The sequence below is a fragment of the Cydia amplana genome, chromosome 8 (assembly GCF_948474715.1).
Source record: "Cydia amplana chromosome 8, ilCydAmpl1.1, whole genome shotgun sequence".
In the NCBI taxonomy this organism is placed as follows: Eukaryota; Metazoa; Arthropoda; class Insecta; order Lepidoptera; family Tortricidae; genus Cydia; species Cydia amplana.
This window is the reverse complement of record NC_086076.1, coordinates 11,423,786-11,437,893: the sequence shown is the minus strand read 5'-3', so window position 1 is coordinate 11,437,893 and position 14,108 is coordinate 11,423,786. Positions and strand designations below refer to the sequence as shown.

Sequence of the window (14,108 nt, the reverse complement as noted above, 5' to 3'; positions counted from 1 at the left end):
TGGGTATGTTATATTACGCTTTTATTAACGAAATTGTATTGTTTTTTTATTTTTTCTAAAATAAAATCTCCTTATGTGTTATTGGTTGATGTGATGTGATTTAATGATTACTTACATTCCATGCTCACATTCATTTATGCAATAATCTCATTTAAATATTGTAGTCAAATGTACTTACTAAAGGAATTCCATTTTTAGTGTATACTGTGTTGACTTTCAATCATGCTTTTAGAGCGTAACTCAGTAGTGCTTGAGTGTATTACAGTGTAATGAAATGTAAAATTGATTATGCAATTACCAAATGACTGTTGGGAAATAAAGTGATTGATAAACTATATAATGTTATTTCATGTTTTTATTGACCAATAAGTTCCTTTATAATTTAACCATCATTATCTAATAAAATTAGTTGATCTTAAGTTTGTAAACTATTGTTTTATCCTCAGAGCTAAAAACCTAGGTTCATGTTGATATCCGATTGTCCTGTTAGTTGCTGGAACATGGCAAAAGACAAGGTGTATATAGGTGGTAAACTGAGGCAACTTTGGCTTACTGTATACAAAAATACCTTAAACTTGGTATGAATACAATCCATAAACTCATTGCAATAAGAGATTGGTATCAGAAAATGGCAACAACAATGGTTTCAAGTCAAACAGACATTGACTGGGTAGGAGTGATTCAAACCCCAATGTAGCTTACACTTTCAAATGTTTCAAGAATAGTCAGGGCTGTAGGATCAGTATTAACGGTCTGGGCTAGGTACAGTGTAAGTTACAAGACAATAATATGGCATACATTTAGCCTGAGATCTCTGTGATCATTTCTTACAGAAACAAGCCTTCAAAAGGTTTAGTTTATTATATGTATATAATATATGTTCATAGACCTTCTTTTAAAAATCAGTGAGATGCATATTTTAAAATAATTAATATTAAAAAAAAACTGGAAAAAGATACACAAGTACATTTCTTAAAATACATATATCTATTTTATGGAGACTCCCATTACACACATTTAGGGCATTATAACCTATAAGCTAATTTGCGCTTTCACAAGCATCTACCCAGTCATTATAAACATCAATGGGCTCAGACAGTACATTGGTGGTAGTTTGGAAGTCTTCTAAACACACTCGACATTGTATTCGAGCTGTATTTCTCGCTCGATCCCTGAAAACAATGAAATTACAATGAATCATTCCAGCTGGCAAATATAGTAAACAATGAACACATGTAACATTTGGATAATGTAGTTTCAAATTACACACATTTTAACTTCACAGGATTTTTCGTGATTACAAAATGGGCAGTTGAATTGTTGATCAAGCGGCTCTATGGCTTTCCTCTTCGCCGGCGGCTTCCTTTTTGACTTGCGGCGACCCATACTGCAAAAACAAATAGTTTAATTATTTGCTGTTAAACAGCTACATAATTAAAGTAGGCAATATTTTGTGCTGTACTCACTCGGGACTTTGCCTTTGCTGTTATAGATCGGGAACTGTTGAACGAGATTGTTTTAGATGATTTTACTCAAGTCCTATATTTTGGTCTAGGGGATGAGGTTCATCCTCCTGCAATTTCTAAAATGTCAACTTGGATGGTCCCACAATTGGCTCTAAGATATGTATAATGTCTTATTATTTAAGTGGAACAGCGAAGACGAAAAAGAAAAGAAACGCTGTTCAAATGAAAAATTGAATTGAATTAATTGAAACGTCAATTGAACTCAATTGTTTGACAGAATAGTGGTGTGGTGTGGCAGTGGCAGATTCACAGTTTGGATGGACGTTTTAAAAGTGGTCTCAGACAGATTATCTGTTATTTCCATGAATCTAGTATTTTAACTGGATAGGGCATGAGTGGTGGGGATAACTAACTGACAGAACGGGATAGTCTTATGTATCTTATAGTAGGAGTAGCAGAGAAAGCGCTATTATTGTTTGTCCTTGTCACAGTCTCACTTTTTTTTTCTTCCTCACCATAATGCATAAATTATACTTGGTCAACCAGATCTTGACAGTAGAAAAAGGCGGCAAATTTGAAAAATGTATCCGCGAAGGGATATGGTCCCATAGAAAATTTGAATTTCGCGCCTTTTTTTACTGACAAGATTTGGTTGACCAGCAGTATAGTATGGATTATGGTGGGCAAAAAATAAATTCGACCAATCATAGCGTCGCATTGCGTATGTTTTGTCCATCACGGAGGCACGCGTAGACCAGTTCTATAGGATCCTACCTTCTATGGTTATTTCTGTAAAGCCCCCTCCGCACTCGTGCGAGAATCGCGGTGCGAGGCCGCGATTCTCGCACATAGTCTGGGAGGGGGCTTATAGGACAGAGTAGCCGCGATTCACGCACATAGTCTGGAGGGCGCTTAATCTGTGGCAAGTTTTTTATGGTCTATAGACCTTGCAACATATTATTACTATAAAAATATTACTTATTCTGTGATTGCATACGATTTTCTAATACATTGCTGACTAAGTAGGTGCAATAAATTGAATCGTTCAATCAAATGCCGCAATGTATTTAAAATTGGATGAGGCTTGTCTAATAGGCAGATTAATAGCCAGTTTAAACTCTCGCGCGAGCCACGAGACGAGCCGCGAGCCGCGCCACGAGACGCGAGTGTAAGCGGTGGGCTCGCGGCTCGTCTCCTGGCTCGCAAGCTCGTCGAGCTAATATAATTTAAACACTAACGGCACGGCATAAGGTTTATAACCGAATGACAAGCCGAACGCGAGTGTAAGCGGTGGACTCGCGTCAGCGCGTCTCGTGGCGCGGCTCGCGGCTCGTCTCGTGGCTCGTGCGAGAGTCTAATCTGCCTATAAAAGTGAGTGGAGCCCTTAAAATGCGACATGTTCTCGACCGCCAATCAAAGTAATCAAACAAACCGAACCGTGAATGAAATGAAACCAAACCGAACTGCCAAAAACCCAAAAGCAGCTAAACGAACGAAACGAGTTAGGGGCATCGGCAACTTAGTATTAATTTATGTTTTTTATGTATGGATTCTTAAAAATAAATGATATAAAATGGATGCAAATGTGTTTCTGAAAGTGGTTATACCAATATTAATACTAGGAGGTGAGTAATTGCGTATTATAATTCATTATATATTTTGCTTTTATAAAGGCGACGCCCTACGTAAGATTTTTAATTTGTTTCAGTTTCTTCGGTATGTTCAGAGTGTACGATTCCGTTTGTTTTACGAAATACTTGGTTTTCTTTTGAAAATGGAAAGCAAACTATTACCGACATCAACGCAAGCGATATGACTGGAAGGTATATTTTATTTTACTTTGTATTCTGTTAGTCGGCACATGTAGTCTTATTTATTTAGTTAATGTATTTTTTGATTTTTTAGGGGAGTTTGCCAAAACATGAAGGCTGATTTTCACGTAAACTACACGATGGTTTTCAAATATACCAATTGTTACTACTGTGTGAAGTTGATTGTGAGGACAATCAATGTTTTAGAGAAGTTAGAGACGCCCTGTGTCGATCTGGCGTTAGATGAAGAACCAACGGTTGAACGAGTTTGCAGGGGTTTGAGAAATGACCAGCAACTAACAACACTGTTTTCTGAGAACTATATTCCTGTAAGTTTCTTATGGGATTCTCTTTATTTAATTTATATTACTACAGTAGAATCCGTTTATTATGACTCCGCTTATACTGACCAACCGCTTATACTGACCAACCTCTTACTATGACAAATTCGGATAAGATGACTTCGCTTATAGTGACAAACCGCTTCTTATGACCTAAAAATCCTATTTCCATGAAATTATGCCCGGTTATACTGACACATTCGCTGGTTTTCGTGGCCGTCACCACGTCTTTCCCTGCGAGGACGTTTGGTGCGTTTGTGGCGTGTAAGGTATTTTAGTTTTGATTCTCAGTGACAAGTTGATATTTGTTACAAGTTTAATAAAACTCATTTCTCATTTGTATGGCGGAAGATTTGTTGCAATTTATGTTTGAATAAAATTTAAAGGATGGTTATTTGAGATTAATTTGGAAAACTTAACAAAATTAAGAAGTTGTACAACTATGCTTTATATGACATCCGCTTAGTATGACGTGTTTGTCAGTTCCCTTCGATGTCATTATAAACGGATTCTACTGTAGTTTTGAGCAATTCAGTACTGTTTACAAATCAGTATTTTTTATAGTAAGTACAAGCAATATAGCTTTACCCTTTTCATGCTTACAATCTCATTATTAAGTTATTCATGTCTCTTCTGCCATTTTGCATTGAATTTATTTGAATGCCATTTACTATTAACCCCTCGTTTCCCAGGACCTCTCAAATCCATACAATTCCGGTTCATATTGGAGCCACTGGGATCTGACAGGTTAACCATTCACTCTTCTTTGTTGTTGTTCTGTTCTTAGGTAAGTAAGTACCCATATCGCCATACTGTATAGAAAAGTGGATACATACTTATGTTATGGCACCAACTATACTTCCCATTTTGGAATATATTTTTGATTATAACTTTTATATCAGGTGAATTGCCGTTCATCATTAGAAGGTGTGTGGACATTTGGATACCAGAACCGGTTCAGGTTCACGGGAGAGTGCAGCCACCCGGACGCGCAGATCAGGTCCTGTCAGACAGCTGGCACACAGTTCTTGATCACCAACCAGAAATTCAACATCACTTACCGAAAATGCCCCGGAATGTCTGGAACATTTGATGGAGTTGTGGAGTACAGTTGTTTAGGTAAAGTATTTGTACAGTTGAGTTCATAAATATGTAATCATTTCTTCACCTTGTTACAAGGTGAAAAAATTTATACATATTTATGAACTCAATTGTATATTGACCTTACAGGTTAAAGATTGTGTTACTTTTAAAGCACCAAATTGAGTGTGTTATCTGTTAGCTGATGCTAACCTAACATGACTCAGTTTTGATGTGTTTACATCACAAATACCTATACTTTTATTTGCTAACAGACAAATAAACATAAAATACCTTACCTACCCAATTATTTTGTACATGGGGAAATTATATTTTGAAATCCCTTCGAAATTGATTGCAACTTGTCCAATTGGTTGGACAACTAAGTATCTGATTTCCTGCTTGTTTATTTCATGAGATATGATGATGTTTCAGTGTTTTGTAATCCTACTCTGCAACCACCATTTTCTTATAAGGGTTAAAACTGGCCTATTCTAATCAAGTGGTGGTACTGGAAATAAATATGACTAACAAAAGAACAATAATGTCTGAATATGACTTTTAGGCACTCTTATCATATTCAAATTAGAATTTTTATTTTTTAGGGCATTGGTTTGTTGGTAAAAATCATTTCTTTGCTGTGGCCAACACCAAGGAATCTCGAAAAGACGAGAAATATCGCTGCTTCCTTAAGAACAGAGATGATGACTTGTACCTCGGCGCGTCAATTACTCCTGAATGTAATGCACTGAAAACTGTTGAAAAGTCCCCAGAAAGGTACAAAGTCACCCCTGTTAAGGTAAGTTATGTTCAAGAAGCTACACATTTTGTCTGGGTAGAGGTAGTTTGTTGGTGAAAAATAATAGCTAACTGGTTCAGGAAAGACTGACAAACTGGTTATTTATACAGGCAAAAATCTATCTAAGAAACCTGTCTTCAAAAGTAACTAATTCTTCTATTATCTTTATTTTCAGTCTGAAGTTGTTGAACCTGGTTGTCGGCTACCTCAAAACTTCTCTGGAGACTGGATCAACACGGCTAACATTGATGCAGATGTGTTTATAAATGAAACGCATATAATAGAGACATACTACCCTGATGAGGACAGATACAGAAGGACTATCTATGTCTGCCGGTAATATTTGTAGCATAAATAGTACCACTTGACAATCATGTGGGTCTTTGAAAGCAGCATTTTAACTTATAACAGTTCAGTTGCTTGTTTACTTGAAGAAGACTTCCCATGGATTTTACACCATGAACAACTTACCTTTCTTTTGCTATCAAATAGCTCAATTACTGTATTTTACAGGGAACAGCGTGACAGCAGAGTGATGATGGCTCGCCTTACAGTGGATGGCTGTCAAAAAGATTATGTTTGCTTCGATTTTGTGCCACAACATCACAATATAATAAGGTACCTACCTATGTACTACATATGTACATAATATTGAGAGGTGTAGAAGTCAAACAATTGATTATTTTCAAGATTTATTAACAACTGACTGCACTTTTTCAGATACCGCAAAGGTCTTGCTATGATCCAGAGTAATTTCCATACAGTGTGCTCATGGGTGCAGTTTCCTAATAAGAAACAATGGCGTTACGACCTTTTCCTTAAGAAGGATCCGTCGCCGATCCGCTGCCCTGTTGCTGGAAAGTTCAACTTTACTCAAAGAGGCGATGTCAGATTCGAGACTAGAATACTTGGTGGTGTTACATTGAGCCCTCGTCCAAACTTGTACTGCAAACTGAATATAAGTGACTTCTCTGTCTGTGATACTGATCAAAAGACTATACAAATCAAAGAAAACTACTGCCTCTCTGTGGACTACCTCGGCCGACCAGTGGATATTTACAGTGATCCTGATTATAAAATGAAATGCATTGGCTACTGGAAAGAAAATTTAAAGTCTTATCTTATTACTTACGACGAGTTGGATCCTTTCTCCAAGTACAGATGTTGGGTGTATCAAAGAGCTGATCTTAATAGGTACATTTTATAACTTTCGTGTGTGTTGCACAGTAGTTTATTTATATATTTATTTTGCAAATAGATTTAATCCATTTTGTCCCCTGGCCGCCATATACAGGGTGTCCCAAGAAGTAGTGATATACTGAAGCTGGGAGGTAGAGGACCTAGAGGGCTATCTGAATCACCCCCATGTATGTTCCGCGATTTTTCGTATTTTCGGAGTTAAGTTAAATAAAAATCTCATCGTACTCGGCGATAGGTGAAAAATTAAAAAAAATCATAACTCCGAAAATACGAAAAATCGCGGAACATACATGGGGGCTTGGAGGATATAATCAAACGGAGACGCCATGTCTGTAATTTTCTGTACAAAACAGTCTGCCGATTTTTGCGGGGGAGGGGAACGTCAAATGTATGCGTAACGTAAAAATAGCCATGTCAGATAAACGTCAGTCCATACATTGTGTATGACCGTTGGCCGCCTATTTTCGACAGAGGGGAAAGCCTGTTAATGGCTACTCCGTTTAGTTGTATCCTCCAAGCATGGGGGTGATTCAGATAGCCCTCTAGGTCCTCTACCTCCCAGCTTCAGTATATCACTACTTCTTGGGACACCCTGTATATGTATATTCTTACCAAAATGATTACAAACTGAAAATGTTTCAATGCATCCATTATTAAATTTTTTCAGAATATTGATGTCCCAGTCGATAGGGCCTTTTTGCGATCTCAAGCAGGATGTGACGTCATGGAACTACACAGAGGGCGCCGCAGTCGCCGTCGAGATGGAAGAGTACGAGAGAGAGCGCGACCAGTGCCCGATGCACTTTGACGATGGCAGCGACCCCTGGACCACCAAAGAGAATTTCATCAAAATATTTAAATTCAGTTACTCGTTTTGGAGGAGTAACGACGCATCATTTCTAGCTTCAAGCTTTAAAACATTTATACTGGCTGTTCTTATTCAGCTGTTATAATATTGAGTCCAATATCAAAATTGTGGTTAGTGTTGTGATAGATCACATGACATCAAATAATGTAAGTTTTATAATAATTATAATTGGCACTTAGTAAGACAACTTATTGAATTTTATCTCTGAACAAACTGTTCTGTATTATGGTTTAAAGTCCGAATTACGCTATTAACTACTTTAGATATACGAAGATCATTGACGCTACGACGTGGGCCAGGGGGCCGATTTTTGAAATTCGACCGCTCGATTTCGTGCATTTCGTTCAGTAATATGAGTAATATGAGTAATATCTCCACTAACTAGGCATGTAAATGCTACTAATAGAATTGAAAACGAGTGGTCAATACCACTAGATTCCCAATTTCTATCGCTCGTATTTCAAAAATCAGCATTTCGCCGTTTTCCACCGATTTTTGAGTGACGAAATCGGGCGATCTAAATTCAAAAATCGGCCCCCAGTTCGTTGGTGCGCAAACGGCGTTTTTGCTCATTTTCGTTGGTGCGCTAGTTCGCTCAGCATTATATGAACGGGCCCTATCTTTACTTTTGAAATCTTTGACGAAGATACTTTACATTTTACACATTTACTGTACAACTTTATACTTAATGTAAACTGTGTTTCGCTTTTAATGTAGAATTAAGCTAAAGTGAATCTCATTTACCTATTTTAATTTTTTACTATTTTCTGTCACTTTTACCACAAGAATATACTAAATAGAATATATATACATGTAAGGTATGTGTCTTAATTAGGAAGTAACAATAGTAGTTAGTATATATATATGTATATGACACAGTAAGATTGTGAACCCGTTAGTTTATAATCTAACGTAGGTTAGGTTAGATTATAATCTCCCTACCGTCAGTTTATAATGTAGGTGACTAGCGAGATTATAATATGACGAGTGTTTACAATTTTACGGTGACATACATACCATACTTAGTCATTTTATGTTTAGAATATATTAAAGACTTGTGTTCGTTTTATTGATTAGATAATCATCCGTCCTAATATGTGATTATGTGCCTTATTTTTAAATCTGTCTCTGACAGACTTGTAAATAATGACAATGAAATAAATGCATTACCATTCCATGTTTATCCGTCCAAAATAAATCATTATGTATTAATTTATATATGTATACAAATTTTTACATTTTTTAAGTTCTTTTGTAAGTAAATATTACACTTAACGCATTCACTGCCAGCAACCCGCGCTCAGTTCCTAGTCGCTTTTCGTCACATACGAGTTTTCACATGTTATCTGCTACGCTCGTAGCACGTAGCACGCGCTGGCACTGAATGTGTTAAGTGCCCAGGTTTTCTTTTAAATGTCTACAAAGAGAAAGTATTTTGTACTAAGCCTGATTTTTATTTTGGTTTAACTTACACAATAAAAAATATATAAAAGGAAAGTGTTTTAAATTCTACAACTTCTATATGCAATGTTATGGATTCTATATATACCTATAGTCCTGCCTGACAGACTCATCAACGCAGAGCTGAAACTACCAAAGCTAGAAAGTTGAAATTTGGATATCAGGTTCAGGTCCAAATTAAAACAATAATAAAAATGTATCATTCAGAATCACCTTCCTGCCTGCCAACAAGAGGAAACATCTCGAATTTTCTCTGCCCCTATTGTGGATAAAATAAAATGCATATTTCTCATCAATTTTTAAAGAATAAAGAGAGCTTTTACAAGCTGGTGTGGTGAAAACCCTTTTAGTTTGGTCTTATTTCGGTGGTTTTTAGTCAGGTTAGGGGTCAGCAAACTGGCTCTTTGGAGGTACGGTTACTATGGTTGTGGTTCTTCCAGCTACCAGTAAATTTAACGTTTAGTTCTTAGATCACTGAAAACTACATTTTGTCCTTTCAAGATTCCTAGATTGCTTTGCAGTTGGCTCTTCCTCTCAAGAGTGTGCTGAACCCTGGCTTAAGAGGTTTGGTTGTATTTGCTTAAGTCTAACTTTAATTACATATACAATATGAAAAGGTTAATAATAATAGAGAATTTTTTTATATTCAATTTATTATCTTATTAAATGAGTTGTTACAAAAAACAAAATCAGGAATTATTTTGTCCAAAGCAGCTTTGCAGGCTGCTTTGTTTAACCTTTAAAGGCCTGTTCACACCGGCTGCGTGTGCGACTGTGCGTGACGTGCGCGTGCAGCGTTGTAGTATACAGATCCTTATGAGAGACGGCACACCGCTTGCGTGACGTGTGCGTGTGCGGCTCCAACATTTTAGCGCACGCGCACGTGCACGTCACGCACACCCAAGCCGGTGTGCACAGGCCTTAATGATGATGATGATGATGATGGTATCCTGTTATCCCTCATCAGGGACATAGGGCTCTCAGAAGGGATTTCCATTTTTCGCGGTCCAGCGCGGCCTCCTCCAGCTCCGCCCAGCCGAGGCCGACTGGTGCAGCCTCCTTTTCCACTGTGCGCCTCCAGGTGGTACGTGGGCGACCTGGCCCCCTTCTTCCGGGAATTTTCCAAGTCAGCCCTTGCTTGGATATGTGGTTGTTTGGCCTTCGTAAAACATGACCTATCCAGCGCCATTTCCGCAGAAGTATCTCCTTAGCTAAAGGGTTTTGTCCGGTCAACTCCCATAATTTAATATTGGAGATGGTCCGTGGCCAGTAGACTCCTACGATTCGCCGCAGACACTTGTTTACAAACACCTGTAGTCTACTGGTTATGTCTTGCTTGACGGGCCATGTCTCGCATCCATACAGGAGGACCGACTTGACGTTCGAGTTGAAAACCCTTAGCTTGGTGCGGCGAGTGATTACTGTGGAAGTCCACACGGGTTTCAACTGTGCGTATGCGGCGCGGGCTTTATTGATGCGAGCTTCAACATCCGCTTCTGCACCTCCCAGGGGGTCCATGACACTTCCAAGGTATGTGAATGTTGTAACTTGTTCAACCGGTTCCCCGTTTATTAGAATTGGAGTTGTGTTCGGGGCATGCAGGCGCATAGCTTTTGTTTTGGCACAGTTGATACGCAATCTTTCTCTTGCCGCGGCATCGACCAGGTCATCGGTCTTCGACTGCAGGTGGTCCTGTGTCGTGGCGAGCAAGCACAGGTCATCAGCGAAGTCGATGTCTTCAAGGGTTTTGCCATTGGCCCAGGACAGCCCCCTTTCCCCTTGACTGGTAACTCTGCGCATCACATCGTCCAGGACAATCAGGAACAGCAATGGCGACAGCAAGCAACCCTGTTTAACCCCAGCAGTGACGGGTATCGGATCTGACAATTGGCCCCTGTGCATTATCCGGCAAGTGGATCCCTCATAAAGGCACTTAATTATTTCTATGACCTTGACTGGTATTCCCCTTTGCTTCAGTATTCGCCATATACTTCTCCACTTCACCCTATCAAAAGCTTTCTCGAAGTCCACGAACAGGACATGGAGCTCGCTTTTCATCTCGTGACACTGTTCTAAGATCATGCGCAGGACGTTAATCTGATCCGATCCGGATACAGGCCTTAATAGTATTCTGATATTCATCAAAAAGTGAAAGGAGTTAAACAAAGATAAATATATTAGTAGGTAGTTTTAAATCTAGTGTGATTTGCATTTCAGTTAGCTTAAAAGACAACATAATACACAAACATGTCCAAAATTTCCTCAGTAATTTTTACTTTGTCCAAGAAACTTTAGGTATGTCAAAGTGCTCCGTAAGACTATCCAGATGTTGATTGAACTTTTCTACTCTTTGCTTGTGAGTCATTTCTGCCTTCTGTAGTATTCTCTGCTTTTTCTGAAATAGGAAATGTAATACTGTTAATTAATGTTTATATAATTTTCTATTATAAAAACAAAACCAGCTTCAGAAGCTTTGGGTTGATCAATATGGGGGAAAATTTAAGTTCACATATATGAAGTTCAATAGCAAAACCTTTCATATTTATTTTGTTCGACAAACAAGACATAACAGTAGTACTTGGCTGTTTATTGCTGCCCTCTCCCATTTGCACCTGACAATAAATTTGTCTTTGCTGTGTTATAGAAAAACAGATAGGTACTGTTAATATTCTAGATTCACTGTAAAGTTGTGTCCACCAAATACCACAAAAATGCATGTTGGTTAATTCAAATCGCGATTTTGTGAGTGACCCTGTGAATGAATGAGAAACACTTGATTCACCCAAATAAGTGACTGTAATTCTGTCTGGAATTAGGATCATGGCTACAAAAAAAGGATTTGACAATTTAAATGTACCTACAGTGGAACATCATTAAGACCACGAACTCGGTAAATAACATGAAATTGATTCTAATGTAATGTTGATAATTTGAAAAATGCTTAAACTGGTCGGTATGCGTACCATTTTGTCCTGCATCTTCTGGAAGGCGATTTCGGCTTTGGTCCGTTTGTCTGTGTTTTGCTGCTGCTTCATCTGTTCTTTTACTTCTTCTTCAATGATTTTGTCAGCATCTTTGCTAGCCTTCTTCTTCTTTTTCTTTTTTATTCCAGAGTCAGTCTTGATTTTAAGTTTGGATTTGTTGACACATGCATACTCGTCTTCTTCCCCCATGGTTATTATGTATAGGGTACGGTTTCAATACTTATTTAACAATATGACAAGTATCGAAAATATTGGTTTAAATAAACAGCAAAAATCTCGTTGAAATACCACAAATCACAATCCAATATTCACATATTTCACAACGAAATGGCTCTGGCGTATTTATTACGCAGCTGTCAATTGAATTGATTGTCATGCATTTGTCATGACACTATTGACATTGACACTGACATACTTACGTCTTTAGTCTTTGGTTTTAGTTATGGTTGTGTTTTGGAAGTAAGCTACTCGTAAAAATGATTCCATATCAAACATGACTCAACGGCGAAGGTGCGACAAGTAATTCAAACACAAAAAACCGGCCAAGAGCATGTCGGGCCATGCCATGCCATGCTCAGTGTAGGGTTCCTTAGCTACCCGTTCGTCACAAAAGACCTTGAACGGGTGCTATTTATAAGTATCATGTACATAATGCGGTACCTCTTAACACAGGTATTTGTTACATACCTACTTAAAAATAAAAAAAAGACTCTTTTTGCTATGAAGGGAAGAGTGGGAAGACTTCGCGATAACTATAGATGGTTAAGCAGACCTTGTCAGTAAAAAAAGGCGCGAAATTCAAATTTTCTATGGGACGATACCCCTTCGCGCCTACATTTTTCAAATTTGGCGTCTTTTTCTACTGACAAGATCTGACCATCTATTACATAAATAAACTAAAAAGCAGCTTAACTGATCATGTTCGCTATAGTTTTCATTGAATGTCTATATTAAGGTCTATTTTCACGATATTTTTATTATTTTTTGGACACATGGTTGGGTTAGTAATTAATTCAAAAAATATTCGTTTAAAAATTTTTTTTAAAGACCCCTTTTCGATGTAAATGACCAATCGAACTACAGTCTACACCCACAACAGCACTATATACAGGGTACCCGAAATTTACTACTTTGTCGAATTGATTGATTTATATAGGTACTTATCCATACCAAATTGCAGCTTTCTAGCAGTAGTAACGATCACGGAGCAACACCTCGGACAGACTAAACGGGCCCCACTATATTTGTTACACCCTAGCCTAACTGTATTATCATATTATGGCCCTGCAGGAATTGCAGGATGTAATGAATGACAAAAAACCGGCCAGGTGCGAGTCGGACTCGCGCACGGAGGGTTCCGCACCATCAACAAAAAATAGAGCAAAACAAGCAAAAAAACGGTCACCCATCCAAGTACTGACCCCGCCCGATGTTGCTTAACTTCGGTCAAAAATCACGTTTGTTGTATGGGAGCCCCACATATTTATTTTATTCTGTTTTTAGTATTTGTTGTTATAGCGGCAACAGAAATACATCATCTGTGAAAATTTCAACTGTCTAGCTATCACGGTTCGTGAGATACAGCCTGGTGACAGACGGACGGACGGACGGACGGACGGACGGACAGCGGAGTCTTAGTAATAGGGTCCCGTTTTTACCCTTTGGGTACGGAATCCTAAAAAGTAGGTGGGGGACCCAGGGCCGTCTTAAACTATGCTGGGGCCTTGGACACTCAAGAATTTGGGGCCCTTTTGGAAAGTTAAAATATCCTCAAAGTCAATGTTTTGTAGGATTTCACTTTCTATGCACGCAACCCGGTTGCTTACTGTTACTGTCTGTCCTTCGGGCCCCTGAGGATCGGGGCCCCCTGAGGATGGGGGCCCTGGGCACGGGCCCCGTGTGCCCTTATGGTAAAGACGGTACTGTGGGGACCTGCCTAAAAACAGCATCCTAAAGGGTTGTTACAGGCAACTAAAATGTCTGGTAGGTACAAACTTAGAAAGCTCCTGAGCTAAGTGGGCATTAACTCACGAGGGTGGCAGGTTGAATAGCAGCAAATATCATAAATAAATAAGTGATTGTTCGCGACAAAAGAGCG

The 14,108-nt window shown here is 38.5% G+C and overlaps 3 protein-coding genes across 3 annotated transcripts; 1 reads left to right on the top strand and 2 right to left on the bottom strand.

Moving 5' to 3' along the window:
• Positions 1-974: 974 nt before the first annotated feature.
• On the bottom strand, positions 975-1,616 carry LOC134650316 (transcription elongation factor 1 homolog). The gene is made up of 3 exons (XM_063505277.1): positions 1,467-1,616; positions 1,271-1,387; positions 975-1,172 (listed from the first exon to the last, which is right to left on the bottom strand). The coding sequence occupies exons 2-3, from the start codon at positions 1,384-1,386 to the stop codon at positions 1,040-1,042; spliced, it is 249 nt and encodes an 82-aa protein (XP_063361347.1). The 5' UTR covers position 1,387; positions 1,467-1,616; the 3' UTR covers positions 975-1,039.
• A 1,329-nt stretch (positions 1,617-2,945) lies between these two features.
• LOC134650061 (uncharacterized) lies at positions 2,946-7,823 on the top strand. The gene is made up of 9 exons (XM_063504883.1): positions 2,946-3,091; positions 3,175-3,289; positions 3,372-3,606; positions 4,521-4,737; positions 5,304-5,497; positions 5,673-5,833; positions 6,011-6,115; positions 6,218-6,691; positions 7,365-7,823. The coding sequence occupies exons 1-9, from the start codon at positions 3,040-3,042 to the stop codon at positions 7,648-7,650; spliced, it is 1,839 nt and encodes a 612-aa protein (XP_063360953.1). The 5' UTR covers positions 2,946-3,039; the 3' UTR covers positions 7,651-7,823.
• A 3,475-nt stretch (positions 7,824-11,298) lies between these two features.
• Positions 11,299-12,323, bottom strand: LOC134650558 (protein FAM32A). The gene is made up of 2 exons (XM_063505514.1): positions 11,990-12,323; positions 11,299-11,421 (listed from the first exon to the last, which is right to left on the bottom strand). The coding sequence occupies exons 1-2, from the start codon at positions 12,197-12,199 to the stop codon at positions 11,299-11,301; spliced, it is 333 nt and encodes a 110-aa protein (XP_063361584.1). The 5' UTR covers positions 12,200-12,323.
• Between the last annotated feature and the right edge of the window lie 1,785 nt (positions 12,324-14,108).

Excerpts from the sequence above, each read along its gene's own strand:
- LOC134650316 (XM_063505277.1), bottom strand. The coding sequence starts at position 1,386 with ATGGGTCGCCGCAAGTCAAAAAGGAAGCCGCCGGCGAAGAGGAAAGCC. Across the intron at positions 1,173-1,270 it reads AAATCCTGTGAAGTTAAAAT|GGATCGAGCGAGAAATACAG; the intron begins GTGTGTAATTTG and ends CATTGTTTTCAG.
- LOC134650061 (XM_063504883.1), top strand. The coding sequence starts at position 3,040 with ATGGATGCAAATGTGTTTCTGAAAGTGGTTATACCAATATTAATACTA. Across the intron at positions 5,498-5,672 it reads ACAAAGTCACCCCTGTTAAG|TCTGAAGTTGTTGAACCTGG; the intron begins GTAAGTTATGTT and ends CTTTATTTTCAG. Across the intron at positions 5,834-6,010 it reads AGGACTATCTATGTCTGCCG|GGAACAGCGTGACAGCAGAG; the intron begins GTAATATTTGTA and ends TGTATTTTACAG.
- LOC134650558 (XM_063505514.1), bottom strand. The coding sequence starts at position 12,199 with ATGGGGGAAGAAGACGAGTATGCATGTGTCAACAAATCCAAACTTAAA. Across the intron at positions 11,422-11,989 it reads AGAAGATGCAGGACAAAATG|AAAAAGCAGAGAATACTACA; the intron begins GTACGCATACCG and ends TTCCTATTTCAG.